Source organism: Artibeus jamaicensis, unplaced genomic scaffold (genome assembly GCF_021234435.1).
Source record: "Artibeus jamaicensis isolate MK-2021 breed Jamaican fruit bat unplaced genomic scaffold, CSHL_Jam_final contig_387, whole genome shotgun sequence".
Taxonomy (NCBI): Eukaryota; Metazoa; Chordata; class Mammalia; order Chiroptera; family Phyllostomidae; genus Artibeus; species Artibeus jamaicensis.
In genome coordinates, this window is record NW_026521812.1 from 42,724,777 (window position 1) to 42,745,574 (window position 20,798).

General features: G+C 38.2%; 1 protein-coding gene across 1 annotated transcript in view; it reads left to right on the top strand.

The window, feature by feature from the left end:
* Positions 1-352: 352 nt before the first annotated feature.
* The window catches only part of ME1 (malic enzyme 1), a 163,927-nt gene continuing 143,481 nt past the window's right edge, over positions 353-20,798 (top strand). Inside the window, exon 1 of the mRNA XM_037143815.2 lies at positions 353-531. Within this exon, the coding sequence (XP_036999710.2) occupies positions 454-531 (78 nt within the window). The 5' untranslated portion in view covers positions 353-453. The remainder of the gene's footprint in view (positions 532-20,798) is intronic.

Below are 20,798 nucleotides of genomic sequence, written 5' to 3' on the forward strand. Positions count from 1 at the left end.
ACTCCCCACGTGGGTCTCTGGGATGAGAGAGCATTTGGTGCACACCAACCACTTGGACACGTTCCACGTAGAGACGGACTGGCACAGCTGTAATTATAAGGCGATGGTGGTGAGGGGTGGCCAGGGGAGGGAGGACTCCGGCGGCCGCCTCCCCCGGGCTCCCGCAACGCCTCCCGAGCGCCTCGGTCTTCCCCCTCTCCTCTCGCTAGCTCAGGCGATCTTCCGACATGACTCAGCGTTTCTCTCGGGCTATCCTGCCGGGACACCGGCTTCTGGCCGGCTCCTCCCGCCGTGTCCACCCCCTCTCGCCACCCACGCCTACCCCTGGGCCCTGGGCCCTTCCCCTGCGCCGCCGCCACCGACCCAGTCCGCGCGGGCGTCCCAGCTGCCTCCGCCGCCCGCCCCGCGCGCGCCGCACCGCCGCTCGACCCCGCCGACCACAGCGCGCCCGCCATGGAGGCCGCCGCCCCCCGCCGCCGCCACACCCACCAGCGCGGCTGGACCGTGCTGCGGATCCCCCAACTCAACAAGGTAAGCCCCAGGCCCACCGGCAGCCCCACGGCCTGGCTCCTACGGGTCAGGGGCGGGCACCGTCCGCCGGTCTCCTCGAACGCGGAGTAGCCCCTGCGCCCGCTCCTCCGGGTTGGTGCCCGCCCAGGGGCCCGGGGCCCTCAGGGCGACCTCGGTTTCGGGGTTTGGGCGGTAGGACAGGTACCGTGGAGTGTGATGGGCGGGTGGGGCTGGTGCCCTCGTACCGTGGCGTCGCGTTTGGGGACAAGAGAAGATGTAAATTATCTATGCTACACGGCTTCTCTTCTCCAAGGCAAGAGGCAAGTCTGAGAAAGTGGTGCTGGCAGAGTGTGTTGGTGCAGTGCTTTGGTGAATGAAGGTAGCAGGCGGGCAGGACGGTCAGCCTCCTTGTGCCTGTGCCTGCCACCCACCACTGACTGGTTCGACTCTGGCAGTTCTCCGAAGGCTGCCCGGAGAGAAGTGGCCTTACTGGTCCAGCCGAGGATCACGTTTAACGACCTGGAAGCCAAGGCCTCTTGGTCTCTGGGGTGACACAGTTAAGAGTCTGGGAATGCATGGTGGGTGGCTTCTGCCTTGGACACCGCATGGCTAGATACGAAGCCCAGTCCTACCCCAATCCACAAACTGTAGCTAAAGCCATTCTACTCTTTGAATCAGGCCTTCTGGAAATTAATCATTTACTTAAAAGGGGAATTCAGTTTACACTCTGTTCACAGTCCGTTTTTCAGTGTCTGTAGTATTTCATTTTTCTTCATGGGTAATGTTAGTATAAACCCTCAAGATTTCTCTCCAGCGAAAAACGACTCAGAATTTATAATTTTGCTTCTCTAAATACTAAGCAGTCACACTTATTTTGTAGCCGGGTTTGTCTCTGGATTGTTCCTTTTGTATATTTCCTTTTTATTTAGTACGACGTAAGTGCATCCATCAGCACAGAGATTTGTTTAGTGATTTTGATTGTCCTTTACTGGACACCCTTTTTCATTAAGAACTGGTCTGCATTTTTTCCCCCTTTGTCAATGTTACTAGTGATTTTTTTTGTATGTGAATGTATTTTTTATGGCCAACTAATATACCATTTCATATATGTACCGCATCTTCTTTATCCAGTCATCTTTCAATGGGCACTTAGGTTGCTTCCATATCTTGGCTATTATATAAGACATGTTCTTTTTTGTCTTTTGTTAAGTCTTTGTTTTAAAGTTTATTTTGTCTAAATATTGCTACAGCAGCTTTTATTTTTATTTCTATTTGCATGAAATATCTTTTTCCATCCCGTTACTTTCAGTCTGTCTGTGTATGTCACTCTGACATGGGTCTCTTATAGGCAGCATATGTTTTCTGTTCAGCCACCACATGTGTTAGATTGGAGCATTTAATCCATTTACTTTTAACATAATTATTGATAGGTGAATATCAATAATTAATAGTTACTGCCATTCTATTATTCATGTTTATAATCTTTCCCCCCTTTTTTTTCCTTTTAAAGAAATTCCTTTAACCCTTCTTGTAATACTGGTTTGTTAATGATGAAGCTCCTTTAGCTTTTTCCTGTCTGGGAAGCTCTTAACTGTCCTTAAATGTCCTTAGCAGGATAATCTTGGTTGTAGGTCCTTACTTTTTATCACTTTGAATATTTCTTGCCAGTCCCTTTTTTCCTGCATAGTTTTTTTCTTTTTTGCAAAATCAGCTGACAGTTTTATGGGAGCTCCCTTGCAGGTAACTAACTGCTTTTCGCTTGCTACTTTTAAGATTCTCTCTTTGTCTTTAACCTTTGCCATTTTAATTATGTACCTTGGTGTGGGCCTGTTTGGGTTCATCTTGTTTGAAACTCTGGGCTTCCTGGACTTGTATGTCTGTTTCCTTCACCAGGTTGTGGAAGTTTTCCATCATTTCTTCAAATAGGTTTTCAATCCTTTGCTCTCTCTTCTCTCCTTCTGGTAGCCCCATGATATGAACGTTGTTACATTCCGTGTTGTCCTGGAGGTTCCTTAAACCATCCAAATTTTTTTAATATTCTTTTCTCTTTTTGCTGTTCCAGTTGGGTATTTTCTGCTAATTTCTTGCTGATTTGATCATCTGCTTCATCTAATCTGCTGTTGATTTCATTCACTATGTTCTGCATTTTAGTTATTGTATTCTTTATTTATGATTGGTTCTTTTTTATTATTTCTATCTTTGTGTAATTTCTTACCTAGTTCATATCTTTTCCCCCTAAGTTCATTGAACATCCTTATAGCCAGTGTCTTGAACTCTGCATCTGATAGATTGCTTGCCACCATTTTGTTTAGTTCTTTTTCAGAGTTTTGTTCTGTTCTTTTATTCGGGCTACATTTCGTTTCTTTCTTTCTTTTTTCTTTTTACTTTGGCTGCCTCCCTGTGTTTGTATATAATTAGGTAGATATGCTATGTCTGCTAGTCTTGGCAGGGTGGCCGTACATAGTAGGATGTCCTGTGGACCCCAGTGCTGCAAACTCCCTGCTCACTTCAGTTAGGCACTCCAGGGTTGTCCCTTGTTTGGGTTGTATGTGCCCTCCTGTTGTAGTTGAGCCTTGATTGCTGTGGGCACATCAGTGGGTGGGTTTGACCCTGAGGTTGCATGGCTGTGAGGACTGGCTGTTAGTACAGTGGATGAGCAGTTGTTTGGGGGCTGACCCCATGGATTGGGATTTACTTTTGCAGGCTCTGGTTCCTTCCCAGTTCATCCTTTGACTGTGTCATTTGTGGTGCTAATTGGGTGGTGCTCTGGTGAGGGCTGAAGCTGGCTACCAGGTGTGTTGGTTCTAGGGCCTCTTGGGAGGCACTTTGGAGTGGGCCCTAGTCGGCCACTGTCTGTGTCCAGCCGGGTGTGATCTGGTAGGAGATACAAAGTAGTCTGTGGTTGGTGGCTGCCTGTGCTGGACTTGGAGGTGCCTGGGAGAAGCTATGCTGTGAACCAAAGCCTACTGTCACTAGTACTGGGCTCCAGGCTGCTTAGCTAGAGACACAGGGTATGGGGAAGCCAGTTGTTGCTTGTTTGGGGTTCATGAATATGAGAGTTTTTTAAAAAATCCCTAGAGTAGGCCAAGGCTGGCAGTCTACAAGAAACTGCTGCTGGAAAATTTTCCTTCTGTGTGCTGTTTGGGTGAGAGGGTGTCTCAGAAAATCTCCTGGGTGGGGAGAGCTATGTGTGAGTAGAGCTCAACAAAGGAACAGTGGGGCCTCTTAGTAGTTCAGTCCCAAGAGAGCTGCCCCTCCAGCTCTTGCCCTGAAGCCAGAAAATTTGGTTCCCCATATTTCCTTAGCAATTTTCAAGCGGCTGTTCTTTAGCTGGAGTTAAGGTCAAATGCTTGTGTGTCTGAACTTGGGCCCTTTGAGAGGACATCTGGGACTACGGCAACCCCCTCTCTCACCCTCACTGAGTCCCTGCTGATTTTCACAGCTAGTTGTTGTAGGAACTCCTCTTTTCAGCACTGGTGCTCAGGGCCTGGAAGCCTGGTGTGGGGCTGGAGCCCCTTCGCTTTTTAGTGAGGACCTCAGCAGCCAAGATATCCCTCCCCGTTCTTCACTGCCACAGGTGGGTGTCACACTAGCCTGCTTCATGTCTCTGCCCCTCCTATCAGTCTCCCTGTGGCTTCTTTATATCCTTAGTTATGGGAGTCTGTTCAGCCTGTCTTAGGTGGTTCTCAATGGAGGTCGTTTTATAATTTAGTTGTAATTTTGATATCTTGGGAGGAGGTGAGCACAGTACTTACCTACTCTGCCAGTGTGATAGAAATTCTTTGTTGGTGATTTTTCGATCATTTTTAATGACTTGGGGACTCATGATTTCTTTTTTCTTCTTTTTTTGGGTAATTTATTTTATTTAATGAATTATGGTTAGTTTGAGTTCTTCTGAATTTTTGTGGTGACAGGCAACTCTTAAAAATCTACAATTGTTTAGTATATGTGGTCATAAAGTATATGAAGTTTTAAATATTTTTTTCTTCAAAATGAATTTAATTGCTAGTTTGATTTTTTCCTTCCTTTTTATTATTCTGCAGGTCTGGGCCTATTTTCAGTAGAACAAAGGTAAAATTTGATGTGACAAAACCATTTGTGACTTTCATGTGTAGCTGCCTTCTCTTTATGACCAAAGAATGGGTTGCCACTTAGAAAGGACCATGTGAGTGGTATAACCTGTTTGAAGTCCTCAAGTCAGGGGCAAGACTGTCTGTTTCAAGTGGGTAGCTGGAATATACAGTCCTGAGCAAGAATAGTTAGGGCTTTACAGTTTATATCAATAATTTATATTAAACTCTCTTAACTTCTGTTCATCAATAAGGATTACTGTCCACTTGAGAATAATTGTATTACAGAGATTTTCCACCAAAGATAGAAAGGTGCAGCATTCATGAGTTAACAACACATTTTTGAATTTGTAATTTAACTTTATTGTCTGCGTGGTGTCAAATTGGATTTGAAATCTAGTTCATCAGGTTTGGGGAGGTTAACGGAATAAACGTTATTCTCCTTATTCAGTTCTAAGACAGTGGTGCGGTGCCTCATGGAAGTGACAGATCCTCATACAGACTCCTGAAGGCATAGCTGAGGAACCTTCTTCATCTGCCTCGCACTGAAGGCTTCTGGGCCTTAAGTCTACTGGCCCAGGAATATTTATGGGTTTTTATGATAACCTTGGCTCCAAGGAAATACTAGTATTTCTTACTGTCCTGTAACACCCCACCCAGCCTGGCACCTACACAGCCAGCTGTACTCACAGAGACCTTCATCACTTTACCTTTTGGGTAACTGCAAATTTCCCTAGTTTTATTTTCATTATTGTAGATTATTCTACATCTAGGTAGGAAAGAAATGTCTTTGTCAATTAGCATTTTCTTTATGTACTCTCTTGTTATTCAAGTGTTTACAGTATGTTACTATTTTTTATTATGTTGAGTGTAAAATCAGTTTGTCAGTTAGGTTTACCATCTTCTCCAAATTTATCTCATTAGTTTCCCAACTTTGCCTTCCACTTACAATACATTTTCTGAATCTCTTACTTAGTTCTTTACTTTTTGTCTGTGTGTAATTCCTACAGTTAAAATGTCTTCAGTTTATTTAATAATGATCTGTCTAGGGAAGACTTTCCTAAATTTCTTAGTCCTGGCATTGACCCCTGGTTTTTATGTGTTACAGTTGTACTGTGTCATTTTGTATTTACTACATTGTATTTTTTCTTATCTTGATTGCCATAGGACAGGAATCATAACAGTATGAAATTTTGCTGAGTGAACATGAAATAAATGTATATTTAATAAATGAATGAGGCATGTTTTTATTTCTTTTTGTCTTTCAACCAGTGCTCAGCTTTTAAAGAAGGTAGCTTTTAAAGTGGTAATTTGGACATTATCCTAAAACATTTATCCTTTTCAATGGACTTTTTGAAAGTAAATTCACATTAAAGTCTAAGATCAGTTGATTCTCTGTACTGTTATACTGTATAATGGAATATAGTGAGAAAAGTTAGAATTTGATTTAAACCTGACCATTTCATGAAATATTAATTATTTGCTGGATAACTCTAGAGAGGTACTTCATATTGGTAAAATATGAAGGTTAACAGGAAATGTGACCCAGATTAAAAAATAAAAAATAAAAAAACCCAAGACAAACAGGATCTTTCTTCTTTTGGCAATAATTCATGTATGATTCTTTTGCTTATAATCAAATGTACATCATTCCAGAGAGGTTATCATCATAGCATTTGGGGTGCTTATCTTTGCCTGTTACATTATATATGCTTGTCTAATTTCATGCTTAATGTTTATGATTTTCAAGGATACCTTCTAATTTAGGTGAGTGTGCTTCAAAATTTTTCTCAGGGATTGTCATGTGACTAAAAGTTATGTTTCATAAGTCACTGTTTAAAATTCCACACACAATAAAAATAATCACACTTACTTTTATTTCTCAATTTATTAGTTTGCTTTATTTATGTAATGGTAGAAAGCACTATTTGGTAGTTCTATTATAATTAAATTTTGCTTACATGGCTTACGTATCTTTAAGATTAAATAATAACCCGACTTGCAAGTAAGCCTCCAAAAAACATCACTCTTCAGTATTTTAGGCAGTTTGATCCAGTTTAAGTTAGTGATAGTGTTTTAACAAAGTCAGTTTTGGTCAGCATTATTAACTTAAATCTAAAATACTAGCTTCTGGGCAATGCTTTGCTTGCTATTTGCTTTCTGGCCCATCAAGACCTAATTGGGTGTACTGTAGGAAAGGAGAGAAACGAATCTCGTGACTGTTAAACAGAGGTATCTTAAACTATACCAGAATGGATCATTCAGAAGTTTTAACCTACCACAGTTTTTGGAGTTTCCAGTTTTCTCAGGAATATGAGAAACTGATATATTATTTAACCTGGAATCCCACTCGTGTGAAGACCATTGTAATGCATGTGTACAGCCATGTTACTTGTAACAGGGCCTATTATTAAGTAAAATTAAGTTTACTTGAACACAGTGCTTGTGATATCAAAACAGTGGATCTGATAACCAAGACAGTACCAGTGACTAACAGGAGGGAGCGTATACAGCATGGAGATGCCAGACAAAGAGATGATTCAGGTACTGGATGGGACAAAACGGGCCGTTGGAGACTTCATCATGCTGCTCGGAACAGCTCGGAACAGCTCGCAATTTAAAACTTACAAATTGTTAATTGCTGGAAATTTCCATTTAATATTTTAAGACCTCTGTTGACTGTAGGTAACTAAAACCACAGCAAAACATGTGCACAAGAGGGGCTACGGTAGATTCAAGATAGCCTGATCTGGCCCATTTATTACTTTACAATTTATACTTGTAAAGTAATGAATAGGTCAGTCAGTTTTGCAAACAAACCCTCAATATTTATGAGGTAGCCTGTACACTTTAAAACAAAGGATGATTGCCTTAAATGAATTTAGAGGATTTAAAACATCAATGTTGTCCCTCAGGCCCTGAAGATAGATCTCAATTAGTCATCCACTAAACTGTTTTCAGTAGGTACTTCAGGCCTTTGAGATTAAAGAGAGGGGAGAGACAATATGTCTTTAAGTTTGGGAAGTCAATATATGAACATAATGGATGATGTTCTCGAAAAACATGGGAAAAACATGGGATCTATTAGAGCTTCTATACTAATAAACTAATTCTAGACTTAAAACACTAAGAATTTTTTAACAGGTAATGGTTGAGTGAAAACATCAGTAAAAGTACTTGCGTATTATATGAATGTCTATGATTACATTATGAGTATACCTGGGGTAGTAAATTCTAAACTGTCTTGTTAAGGCTTGAGATCTGGCGACTGAAGGAGTCCTAAGAATCCATCACATGAGGCCTAGGTTTAGAATATTTAAAAATACACGTAACAAAGGACCCAGATGGATGAGGACAATGTGGAGGGGATTGGCTTTGGGAGCAGGGGTTGGATGGGGCAGGGAAGAGTAACAGGGAAAATGGGGACAAATGTAACTGAACAACAATAAAAAAGAAAAATATATTTAAATAGCTTATTTAGAGTCCTTTAAGATATTTTCAAACTTTTTGGTTGTGGCATAGTACTCATATACGTAATATATGTGTAAACATATTGTTAAGGACTGAATTTTGGCCTTCTAAAAGTCTTATGGTGAAGTCTTAATTCCCAGTATCTTAGAATGTAACTGTTTTTGGAGTTATTGCCTTTAAAGAGGCAATTAAGTTAATTTAAAATTAGGCCTTTAGGGTAAGACTTCATTCAGTATGACTGGTGCCTTTATAAGAAGAGATGAAGACACGCACAATGGAAGTCAAGGGGGGGAAGACAGCCATCTGTCACACAGTCAAGAAAAGCTTCAGAAGGTAAGCAGCCCTGTCGACGTCTGGATCTTGGACTTCTAGCCTCCAGAAATGGGAGAAATAAATTTCTCTTGTTTCAGCCATCCAGTCTGGTACTTTGATATGGCAGCCTTAGCAAACTGTGATAGACTTATATAATTAAGATAACATTTCATAATACTTCCCCTTGCGGTGTTTAGTGTACTCTAAAGGCATCTATTCTAGTTCAGTACTTTAAAAATGTTGGTTGCCATTCATCAATGAATGACAATCCATAGTTAAAAAAAAATCTGCTCTGTGATTTCTTGAAGTAGTGCAATCACATACTGGGAAGGTTACTATACAGGAACTCTCTTTTCTGTGTCATAGTGTTGCCTGTGGGGCTCCAGTTTGCTGTGGCACTACTGGTCCTTCTGTTTTTCCACCTACATGTCCAAATGGAGGTATCTTTTAACCCAACAATCTTGAAACTGTGAGAACATTATTGGTGTTGCTGATAGTGGCAGGTCTGGTTAGGCAGCAAACAGTGAGCTTTTACTTATGTGCTCAGAGCCAAAAAGATATTGAAACTTGGTTAGTGAGCGGTTTTGTAGACTTCAAAATTTTTATTTTTCCAAAATCTTGCTTATATTTCATTTTTATACATGGCAACTATAACATAATAATATGACAAATGAGAACAAATATATTGGTCATACTAATAAATGTAAATGACAATAAATCACCTATAGATAAAATTATTTTCAGATTGTTTCACAAAGCACAAACAGACTATGCTGTATATAACAACTATACCAAGAACAAAATGTTACAGACAGGCTAAAGGTAAAGATATGGGAAAACGCAAACAGCAAGAAATCAGTTATCCGGAAATCAGACAATGTAGAGTTTATGTCAGAAAGCATTAAATGAAACAAAATATTCTTTATAATGTGGAATGGTGCAGTTATGAACAAAGTGATGATATCTATGCAACAAATAACACAGCAGCCACTTTTACTTAAAAAGACACTACAGGACATGCAAAGAGAAATAAAAACTCTATTAATAACAGAAAACTTTTTAACACATCTCACTCGGTACAAGACATATCAAAGGTACAAAAAGCTGTTTTCATATAGGGATTCCTTCCTCAATTTCTCACAAAATTTATGTTTTTGCAAATTATGAGAAAATTCAGTTGAGAAATTGGGAAAATCCTCTGAGATTGAAAGCTTAATAAATAACACAGAGACATCATGGATTTGAAAGATCCAGTGATATTAGTTATAGGGAAGAGCTGGAAATGGTGACATGGTGAGTCAGAGATTAAGTCAACATATTCTGGATCTTCATAGGAACATGTAGGTTAGAAGCAGTAATGATTTAATCAGTCAGTTTTGGTGGTGGCTGCCAGTTTATAACATCTGTCTTTTAACTTCTGTGTTAAAATCATTTATACTTAATGTAATTGTTTGTATGTTTGGATTTCTTTGCACCTTTTTATTATTAGATGTCTGTTTCCTCTATTTTTCATTCCTTTATTTTTCCTTTCCTGCCCTTTTTGTATTGTTCAAATATTTTTATTATTCTTTTAATTTACCCATTGAGTTTTGACAATGTTTGTACATATTTTTTTTCAGTACATGCTCTAGGAATAAACTTTACATAACTTTTCACAATCTACTTAAAGTGAACATCAGTTGATATATACCCTACCATCATTCAGGTCTAATTACTTTTATCAGTTTATGTTACAGTTTTTGTAGGTATTATATTTGTGTACATATCCATAGATGTATTGCATAAAAATTTAAAAGGGAGGATATAATTGGCATATAACATTATGTTAGTTTCAGGTGTAGAATGTGATGATTTGATATTTGTATATATTTCAAAATCCTTGCCACAGTAAGTCTGGTTAACATCCGTCACTGGAAATAGTTATACAAATTTTATTTCTTGTGATGAGAACTTTTAAGATTTACTTACTAAGCAGCCTTTCAAATGTGCAATACAGTATTATCAATTATAGTTGCCATGACATATATTTTATAATTGAAAGTTTACACATTTTGACCACTTTCATCAATTTTGTCCCCCCAACCTCCAACCTCTGTATTTAGGAGCTTTTTTTAAGATTCCACATATAAATGAGATCACATAATGCTTGTCTTCCAGTCTGAAAGATTTTCTTCTTTCATATGGCTGAACAATATTTCACTTATGTTATATTTCATTTATACATATATATGTGTATATATACATATATACAATATTTCATTTATGTTATATTTCATTTATACATATATGTGTATATATACACACACATACACACACAAACACATATGTACACATAGCATCTTCCTTATCCATTCATCTACCAATGGACACTTAGATTGTTTCCATATCTTAGGTATTATAAAGTTACAATGAACAGAGGGATGCACATATCCTTTTGAGTTGGTTTCTTCATGTAAATACCCGGAAATAGGATTGCCGGACTTTATGGTAGTTCTTTTTTGAAGTGTTTGAAGAACTTGCATTCTGTTTTCCATAGTGGCTGCACCAATTTACACTTCTATCAAAAGTGCACAAGTGTTCCCTTTTCTCCACATCCTCTTTAATACCTGTTCTTTCTTGTCTTTTGGCTGGCTAATAGTCATTCTGGTCAGTGTGAGGTAGTATCTCACTGTGGTTTAGATTTGCATTTTTCAGGTGTTTAGTGATGTTGAGCACCTTTTCATGTGTCTGTTTGCCATCCATGTGTCTTTGGAAAAATATCTATTTGGATCTTCTGCCCATTTTTTAATCAGTTATTTTTTGTTATTTTGTTATGGAGTTTTATAGAAAACAATTTGGATGTAATAATGTAGTGTTTATAACTTTTTCATTTAATTGTCATACGTATTTTAAAGATTTTAAAAGGTAAGAGATGATCTATTATAGTTACCCAGATATTTGCTCTTTCTGTTGCTTTTCTTTCACTTCTGATATACCAAATTTTCCTCAGTTATCATTTTCCTTCCATCTACAGAAATTCCTTTAGCATTTTCTTTACAGCAGGTTTGCTGGAGACCAATTATATTAGTTTTCTTTCATCTGAGAGTATCTTTATTGCATGTTCACATCTGAAGGATATTTTCACTGGTTATAGAATTCAAGGTTAATAGTTGTTTTCCTTCAACACCATAAAAGTGCCATTCCTCTTCCTCTGGTCTTCCGTGTTTTTGACGAGGAATCTGCAGTCATTGAAATTGTTGTTTTTCTCTGCCTCCTTTCAAGATGTTTTTCCTTTTGTATTTTGTTTTCAACATTTTGAATGTAATATTTTTGGGTTTGGATTTTTTTAATTTTATCTTATTGGGTTTTGTGGAGTCTCTTGAATTTGAAATTATACATCTTGTGCCAGAATTGATAAAGTTTTAGTCATTATTTTTCCACAACGCAGAGTGCTAACCATTATACGATCATGGCAAGCTACCAGGATGCCAATTTTTCCAAAATTTTTTTATTTCTCTTCTCCTTTTGGGATTCTGTTGGTACAAAAGTTAGGCTTTTCGGTGCCCGCAGGTCCTTGAGGCTCTGACTTTTTCTTCTTTTTTTCTCTTTGTTTACAGATTGGCTAATTTCTAATGATCTGTCTACAACTTCACTGACTCTTTCCTTTCACATCTACATTATGTTCTTAAATGAATATTTTGTTATTATATTTTTCAGTTCTAAAATTTCAATTTTAATTCTTATAGTTTTAATTTCTTAGTGAGGACTTTCTCTTTTCCCAGTCATTTTAAAAGATTTTGCTCTTACGGCTTGGGGCATGGTTATAGTACCTGATTATAAGTTCTTGATAACTCCATTACCTATATTTTCTTGGGATTGGTGCTTGTTTATTTTCTTTTTCTCTGATAGTTAATGTTTTCCTGTCTCTTTGTATGCTGGGTAATTTTTGTATGTATCCTGAACATTTGCATGTTATGAGTTTATAGGTTTTAATTAAATCCTAAGGAGAATACTGTTCTTTTTGTTTTTAGAACTCCCCTCAACCTGGTTAGGTCAGTTAGTAAGTTGGACCCAGCGTCTGTGGGTTGTGGTTTCAGTACTAATTCCATTTTCAAAGCCTGTTTTGTACCACTGTTTGGATCTATTTATCATGTGCACCATCCAGTGTCCAGCGTGGAATCTGTGCACTGGTTTACTCTGCAGTTTCGTTCTCCAAAGCCTTTGCTGTGTGCTGTTTAAGGTCAGATCTGTAGCTCTGAAGTGAGCCCTGGCGTTCTTAAGCCACATTAGGTGGTTTGTTCCCTTGAGTTCCCCTCTCTCAGTGATTTCTCTGATACTATCTGTCTCCCGTAGGCCCCCGTTTGCAGCCCACAAGCCAGAAAGCAGGGCCTTTAGTTTCCCTGCTCTGCCATTTACTTCTGGCAGCTCTTTGGCATCTGGGGCCAAGTGACTGGAAGACAGAGAAAAAAGCAGCAGGCATTTTACCCATGATCTTGAGACCCTTGCTCCTCTGGTTAAAAAAGAGTGATTTTCCTCCCTTTGAATTTTAACATCTGTGGTAGCCATGATCCTGCCACCCACTGTGGGGCTGGGGCTGGAGACAATGGAAAATGGTAGTGGATTGCTCTTCTCTGTGATTCTCGACTACATTAGGGCTTTTGGTGTGTCCATGGAGTGATCAGGAACGTGGCTGCTTTACTGCCCTCGAGCTCACTTTGCAGTCCTGACTCTGGGTTTATAGCTACTCTGTACACATTCCCAGATGACTGCTGGGAAAAGCGAGAGAAGCACTAGAAAACCCACTTTCCAGTGAAGCCACTGTCTTCCAGGAGCTTTCCCCACACCTCATTCAGCACCACCGTTTGCAGTCACGTGGCCACATCTAACTACGAGGGAGTCCAGGATTGTAGTCTTTCGTCTGATGTATTGCTGCCCCAAATAATATTACAGCTTTCTTACAGAGGGAAAGGGGAGAGCAGGTGTGGTAGACAGTTAGCAGTCTCTGGTATAGCTAGAGCCGCCAGAAACCTAAGGATAGAGATTTAACAAATGTAAGTGATAAAGCATGATTATAATATTCCCAGAGGTTGAGACAAATGGTTTTAATAGTTATCAACATTTTAATAGCCTTACAGATTCACTGTATAAAAGAAAAAGCTACAAAAATGTAAAAAGTTTGTCCCCCTCCCACTTTTGTGGACTGGCTAGCTGCTTCCCCTTCCTGCAGACGACTACTGCGTCAGTGACAAGTGTTTCCATTCATACCAGGAAATGTCCAGCATATTTTTAGTTATTTTTCATAAATGTTACTAATGTAGGGCATGAATCAGGTATGCCCGCAGAGTGGTGGGTAGCTGGTGGTGTTATGAAGAGAAATGTTGCAGTTATATATGTGAGTAGCATATAGACACATGGAAAATGGATTGAGAGCCATGATCCCAGATTGAACTTTCATCAGCCTGGTACTCTGAAGCTGGTTCCGAAGCATCATTTTTGCTTTTACTGAGTAGGCCTTTAGCATGGGGATTCCTCATATGGTCAGTAACAAATACTGTGGTGTGAGTGCTGTGAACTCACTTGCAGCATATTCATAAAATGGTGTAACTTTCAGGGAAGCAGCATTTTCACAAAATGGTATAATTAGGGAAAGAACCGGGTCTTCCCACTAGTCTTAGGATACAGTTGCAAATTTTACCGGGCTAACAGGGACTTGCCTATTCCGGTTCCTGCCTGTCTTCTCAGTTCATTTTTTAGCCTTCTTCCCACAGTCGATGCAGTTTTCTTCCCCACGCTTTCTGCAAGATGCCAGGCTTCTGTGCCCCTGCCCTGTCCTGCACTGCCACCCGCAGCTGTTCACCTGGTCAGCTCCTACTATTCTGTGTCCTCCAGATCTCATCTGAACACTGTTCTCAGTGAGCTCCTCCCCTTGACCTTCTGATTTAAGTTAGATCTTAGGCTTTCCCCTGTACTTATCACATCATTATTTCATAGTTATTTATATAGCTCTTTATATAATATCCTGTTAAGCTGTCTAGATTTAAACTTCATGAAGCTTTGGACCATATTGGACATATCACTGTGTCATTGGCTTAGTGCCCGTAAGTAAGCATTGTGAGCACTCACTCAAAATATATTTGTTGAAAAATGTTTGGTGACTGTGATGATGAATTTTCTGTGTCAAATTGACTGGGACCTTGGGTGCCCAGACATTTGGTCAAATATTATTCTGGGTATGTCTGTGAGGGTGTTTATGGATTAAATAAATACTGTTTTTTAAATGTATATAATTTCATTTCATTTTATTTCCCACTTTTTATTAAATTTACTGGGGTGACACTGGTTAACAAAATTGTACAGGTTTCAGGTGCCCTGCGGCACATTCTCTGCACACTGTATTGTGTGTTCACCACCCAAGTCAAGTCCCCTGCCATCACCATTTATTGTCCTTATACCCTCCTCCACCTCCTACCATCACCCTCTCCCCAGTGGTCCCCACACTGTTGTCCATGTCCATGAGTTTTTTTCCTTAGCAATATGTTTGTTGTTCCACTTATTTTTATGTATTCATTGGGGAGTGAACATGCAACCTTGGCATATTGGGATAATGCTGTAACCCGCTGAGGTACCTGGTCAAGGCTATTTGAGATTAACATTTGAATTGGTAGATTGTATGCCCAACTTCTCTGCCTAGTTTGGGTGGGCTTCATCCAATCACTTGAGGGCCTAAATAGAACAAAAAGGCTGACCCTTCTGTGAGTAAGAGGGAAAATAAAAGTCAGTATTTACTTAGGACTTGCATATTTGTGATTTCATATTAAAACATTATTAGTAATATAAACATTTATATATGACTTTACAATTTACATAAAATACAAAAATATCTAGTCTCATTTTATCCTCCCCAATACCATATTAGACACACATAACATATACTATACAAAGGTCTGTCTGGAAAAAGTCCAGCCATTGTTAACATAAGGAGACCGTTTGGGCGACAATGATGTAACCTGGCAGCCAAGGAGAAGTGGACTGGAATGCACACGTGTGAACAATGACAACTTCACTGTACTAGTCAGTGGGGGTGGTAGATGCCATTGAGTGAGCATGTGTACTGCGTGGTCATTGCATTCAAAATGACTGAGCGAGTAGAGCAATAGGCTTGAACATTCCTGTGTGGAAACTCCAGATGATTCAGAAGGCCACAGTGAGCAACTAGTGATGGCAACAGTGAACAACTAGTGATGGCAACAGTGAGCCCGCCCATGTATCAGTCTCATGCAGAGCTTTTTGGTAAAACATCAAATCACCCAGGCGACTCAGTCCCCCTACAGCCCAGATTTGTCCCCTGTGACTTCTGGCTTTTCCCCAACTAAAGTCAATGAAAGGGAAGAGATTTCAGATTGTTGATGAGATTCAGGAAAATACAGTGGGGCAGCTGATGGCAATTGGGAGAACTGTGTGAGGTCTCAAGGTGCCTATTTTGAAGGGGACTGAGTTGTCATTGTCCTATGTACAGTGTTTCTTGTATATGGTGTCTTCTTCAATAAATGTCTCTATTTTTCATATTATATCACTGGATGCCTTCTGGACAGACCTTATACATTCCATAAATGTTTGATTAGTCTTATTTAGTACAGGCGGACACAAAACTGGAGGAGACTCTCCATTTAACCCTTAGTACTTTAAGTACTTGCTCAAAATCACAGTGTTAAAAAATGTCTACAACATTTTTTAACACATGTCTAGAACATGTGTTAAAAAACAACATGGAAAAGTTGTTTCAGGTTCACGTATTTGTTCATCCATTTGCTTATTTAAATTTACTGAGACTCTGCTCTGTGCTTACGTTGTGGTAGGGGCTGGTTTACAAATGTGAATTGCCTAGTGCTTACCCTCCAGAAGCATCTGAACCTCTGGGGAAAGCAGTAGTTAAGCAGAAATGAAGAAGGGAAGTTCCATGGTAGAAGTACGAAATGTTGAGGGGGCACATTGGAGGACACCTCACTAATCCAGAGAAAAGGAGGCAAAGCCTTCTCGAAGGAGATCATCATTCAGGAAAAGGCAAGGGACGTTTACAAATTCATGTTTAATGTAATTGGCAATTAAATGTATTGAAATGCAGAAAATTATTTCATTCTCTGTAGAGCATTCTTTTTAGTTCAAAAGTTAAGAAATCAAATGAATGTACTGTAGACAATTATCTTGTAGTCCTGGTGTTTGTTTCACTCTATCAGTAATCACTGTACATACTGTGTTGGACATGGAGGACTTTGTCTAGTACATGATTTTCTAGAGTAGTGTAAATGTGCACATGATTGCTAGGGTCTCTACTGGCAACCTGTAGTACCCATTTGGTTTGGATAATTCTTACACAGTTTAATCCAGTATCTGAGATTTGGCTTTTTTATCATTTGTGTGCATGTACAGTTTCAATAATTTACAATCTGCTTAGGTACTTTTCTCTCCTAAATTGGTGATTTTGTGATATTTGCCTTAAAACTTATTTGGGGACATTACCACTCCATCTTGCTGATAGGATTATGAAACCTTATTAATGATTTTAAGGGTTATATTTGGAAAAGGTAGAGTTGATGTTGGTTATCAGCATTTTCTCAGGTTTATAAGGAATCTATAGATTTTAGTAATCTTACTTTTAAGTGTGAAACAGTTTAATTAAACCTCTCATCTGATAATTTAAAAATTCATTACCCTCTTAGGTAGAAGTGCTCTTTCTTTAAAATAAGCAACATATCACTTAATTAAAAATAATTATACTTGTTTATATCCTAAAATACATATCCACATGAATTATGGGATATTGTAAAGATTTGCTATTTTGCTATAAATTTTAAGATATCTAGGCCGAAGTATATTTTAGTTGTACTTTTAGAATTATTACTTAAGACAGTTCAAATTACTTTATGTCAGTTGTGTAAAATTTACTGCTATGTAACAAAAGCAAAAAGTTTTTATTAAAGAAGCTGTTGTTCATATACTGTATTATTGGTTTTATTTATTTTTTACTTTAATCTTCATTGTACTTTTTTTACATTACCTCTTAATCCTCTTATTTCCCCTCCCCTCCCCTCGGCAGTCACCACACTGTTGTCCATGCCCATGAGTCCTTTTTCCTTTTTGGTCAGTCCCTCCACCCCCTGACATATCCCTCTCCTAGTTGTCATCCTGCTCTCCATCTGTGAGTCTGTCCTCGTTTTCCATGTTTGTTCAGTTTGTTCATTAACTTCCACATGAGTGAAATCATGTGGTATTTGTCTTTCTCTGACTAGCTTATTTCGCTTAGCATAATGCTCTCCAGGTACATTGATACTGTTGCAAATAGTAAAGTTTTTTCTTTATTTTGGCTGAGTAGTATTCCATTGTCTGAATGTCCCATAGTTGTTTTGTCCACTCATCTACTAATGGACAGTTTGGCTGCTTCCATATCTTGGTGATTGTAAATAATGTTGCAATGAATGAAGAGGTGCTTATGTTTTTCCAGTTAGTGTTTTGGGTTCCTTTGGGTATATTCTCAGAAGTGGTATCACTGGGTCAAAGGGCAGATTCAGGTTTAATTTTTTTAGGTATCTCTGTACTGCTTTCCACAGTGGCTACCACCAGTCTGCATTCCAACCAACAGTGCAAAAGTGTCCCCCTTTCTCCACATCCTCACTAACACTTATTGTTGGTTGATTTATTGATGGTAGCCGTTCTGACAGGTGTGAGATAGTATCTCATTGTGGTTTTATTTTGTATTTCTCTAGTGATTATGGCACTGGGCATCTTTCCATATGTCTGTTGACCATTTGTCCTCTTTGAAGAAGTGCCTACTCAGGTTCTTTGCCCATTTTTAATTGGGCTATTTGTTTTTTAGTGTTGAATTTTATAAGTACTTTATAAATTTTGGATATTAACCCCTCATCAGATGTACTGGTGAATATGTGCCCCCATTCTGTGGGTTGTCTTTTTATTTTGTTGATGACTTCCTTTGCTGTGCAAAAACTTTTTAGTTTGATGTAGTCCCATTTGTTTATTTTTTCTTGACTAAGGAAATAAATCTGGTAAAATATTGCTATGACAATGTCTGTGATTTTGCTGCCTATACTTTCTTCTAGGATTTTTATGGTTTCAGGTCTAATATGTAAGGCTTTGATCCATTCCAAATTTATTCTTGTGTGTGGTGTAAGAAGGTGGTCTACTTTTATTTTTCTGTACATATCTGTCCAATTTTCCCAACACCATTTATTGAATAAACTATTTTTAGCCCATTGTGTCTGCTTTCTTCCTCTGTCAAATATAATAGACTATAAAGGTGTGGGTTTATTTCTGGGCTTCCTATTCTGTTCCATTGATCTGTGTGTCTGTTTTTATGCCGCCTGCTTCTCCACTTTTTTATTCACTTCTGCTTTCTTTTCTTTAAAATGTATAATAGCAATTGTATAGTTCTAGCAAATCATTAATAATTAGTTAATCCAGCACATTTTTGTTGATTGCCTACAAAGTGGCAGGTATTAGATACTAGGGCTTCACTAGTTGAACAAAACATACAAACATCTCTGCCCTGATGTGTCTATGGCTTCAAACATTAAATTAATAAAACTGGTTATTGTAATGGATTATTATACATGTATAGATGTCTCATCTTAAAGCTTTTTTGTCTTAGATAGTATATTCCTTTTTGCCGCTCAGCCTGATTATTTTTAATCATTATTCAGGCAAAAAGGAAAGCAAACTAACTACTAAAGTTCATCGAGAACATTAAAGATGTTCATTGAGAACATTAAGTATATTCTGTAGAATACAGAGTATATTGTTTCTAATGGTAACAGTTTCTGTACCTTACTTAGGATAAAACTACTTTTCTTCTTAGTTGTGTTTGCTCTGTGAAATCACAGTTTCTGATATAAGTCTTCTGTTATGCCAGGAATTTTGTTTTCATTTCTGCTCGGTAATCTCGGCTTTCTCAGGAAGATACATGTAGATTAATTGGTAAAGTCCAGAAGTTGTCCTGTTAGTTGTCCTGTTTCTTCCCTCAGCAGTGAAACAACATACCATTCTGCTGTCTAGGGATCCAGTCCAAAATTTTTTTTAAGGAGTAGAAAAAGTAAAAGGAAGACAGAAAAGGAAAAAAAAACCTCAGCTATGGTTGAACCTAGACTGTATGAGAATGCTTTTAGGGAATGAGAATTATAGGTGGTCTGGAAACCCAATGTGTATATGGATGTCTAAGCTTGTCAACTGCATGAAAGACTCAGAAGAAATCAAATGAAAGTTGGAACCTGCATGTACACTTTTGATCTGCTGTCCTTTGTTGGACAGGCCCTACAGGATAACCCTATGGTAAAAGTTCTCTGAACGCTTGTATGTTATATCAGCTTTTATTAAAAAGAATGTGTAAAGCTAGCATTTTACTGTTGAGTTTTAGACGTAACTGATTTGTTTATAAATTTATACAAAATATATTTATGAATATGTTTCTGTTAGTATGAAAAAAATATAGAGAGCCAGGATTATTAAATGGTTCAAAATTCCACTTACTGTTTCTTGGAATACATTCTGGGAAGCTACTGGGTGGTAGGGGTCACAGTGATGTATCATTCTTAAGACTGTGGTTTCAATGAAATCACCCTATACTTTTATATTTTCAGGGATTGTAGAATTTAATTTTACTTATTGATTTTGAAAAATTCATAATGGGCAGAAACAGAACACGGACCCAATCGTGGGAATTTAACTTGGCCTAGTTCCCCAGATTTCTAAGCCCTAGGTTTTTTTTGTTGTTGTTATCGTTTTTTATTTTAAGAGTTGAATTGGCACTTTCCTGTGTCTTGGAAAATTTGGCTAATAGTGTATGGGAGTTTATAGTTACTAAACATCAAAAGATATCCAGATGGCATTATCATTTACTTGGCATAAGATATGGGAGATCTGCTAGATTTAGGAATTAGTTTCATACCAGACATTGGAAAATTGATATAAAAGACTGGCCAACGACACCAATAAATGATAGTTAAGTGCCATTATTAAGTGAATAAAGGAGCATATATTAGTACTTGATAACCACCCTTATTCTCAGAATATTGACATTTTGATCATTATTTTTGCAGGCAGATTTTTAAGGCATACCACTCAGGAGCTTACTGCTTCTTCACATATATTAATGTAATTTTGAAACTTTAACCTAACTTTTCCCCCATTTTTAATTTACAAAGTTTTCATTTCAAATTTGAGAAAAAATTATTCCCTTTTTTTCAAATATATTATGATATATAATTCTGTTTCACTTCAAGGAGTTGTTTCATGGCATTTTACTTTGAATGATCAGTCTTCTCGGTTACATCTTTAACAAGCGAAGTGTGCCTTCCATTTTGTAGTTTTTTCATGCAAATATCCCTTTCAGGTTGCTTTACATTTTAAATATAATTTTACCAGAATTAATATACTAATCAGTTTTTTGAG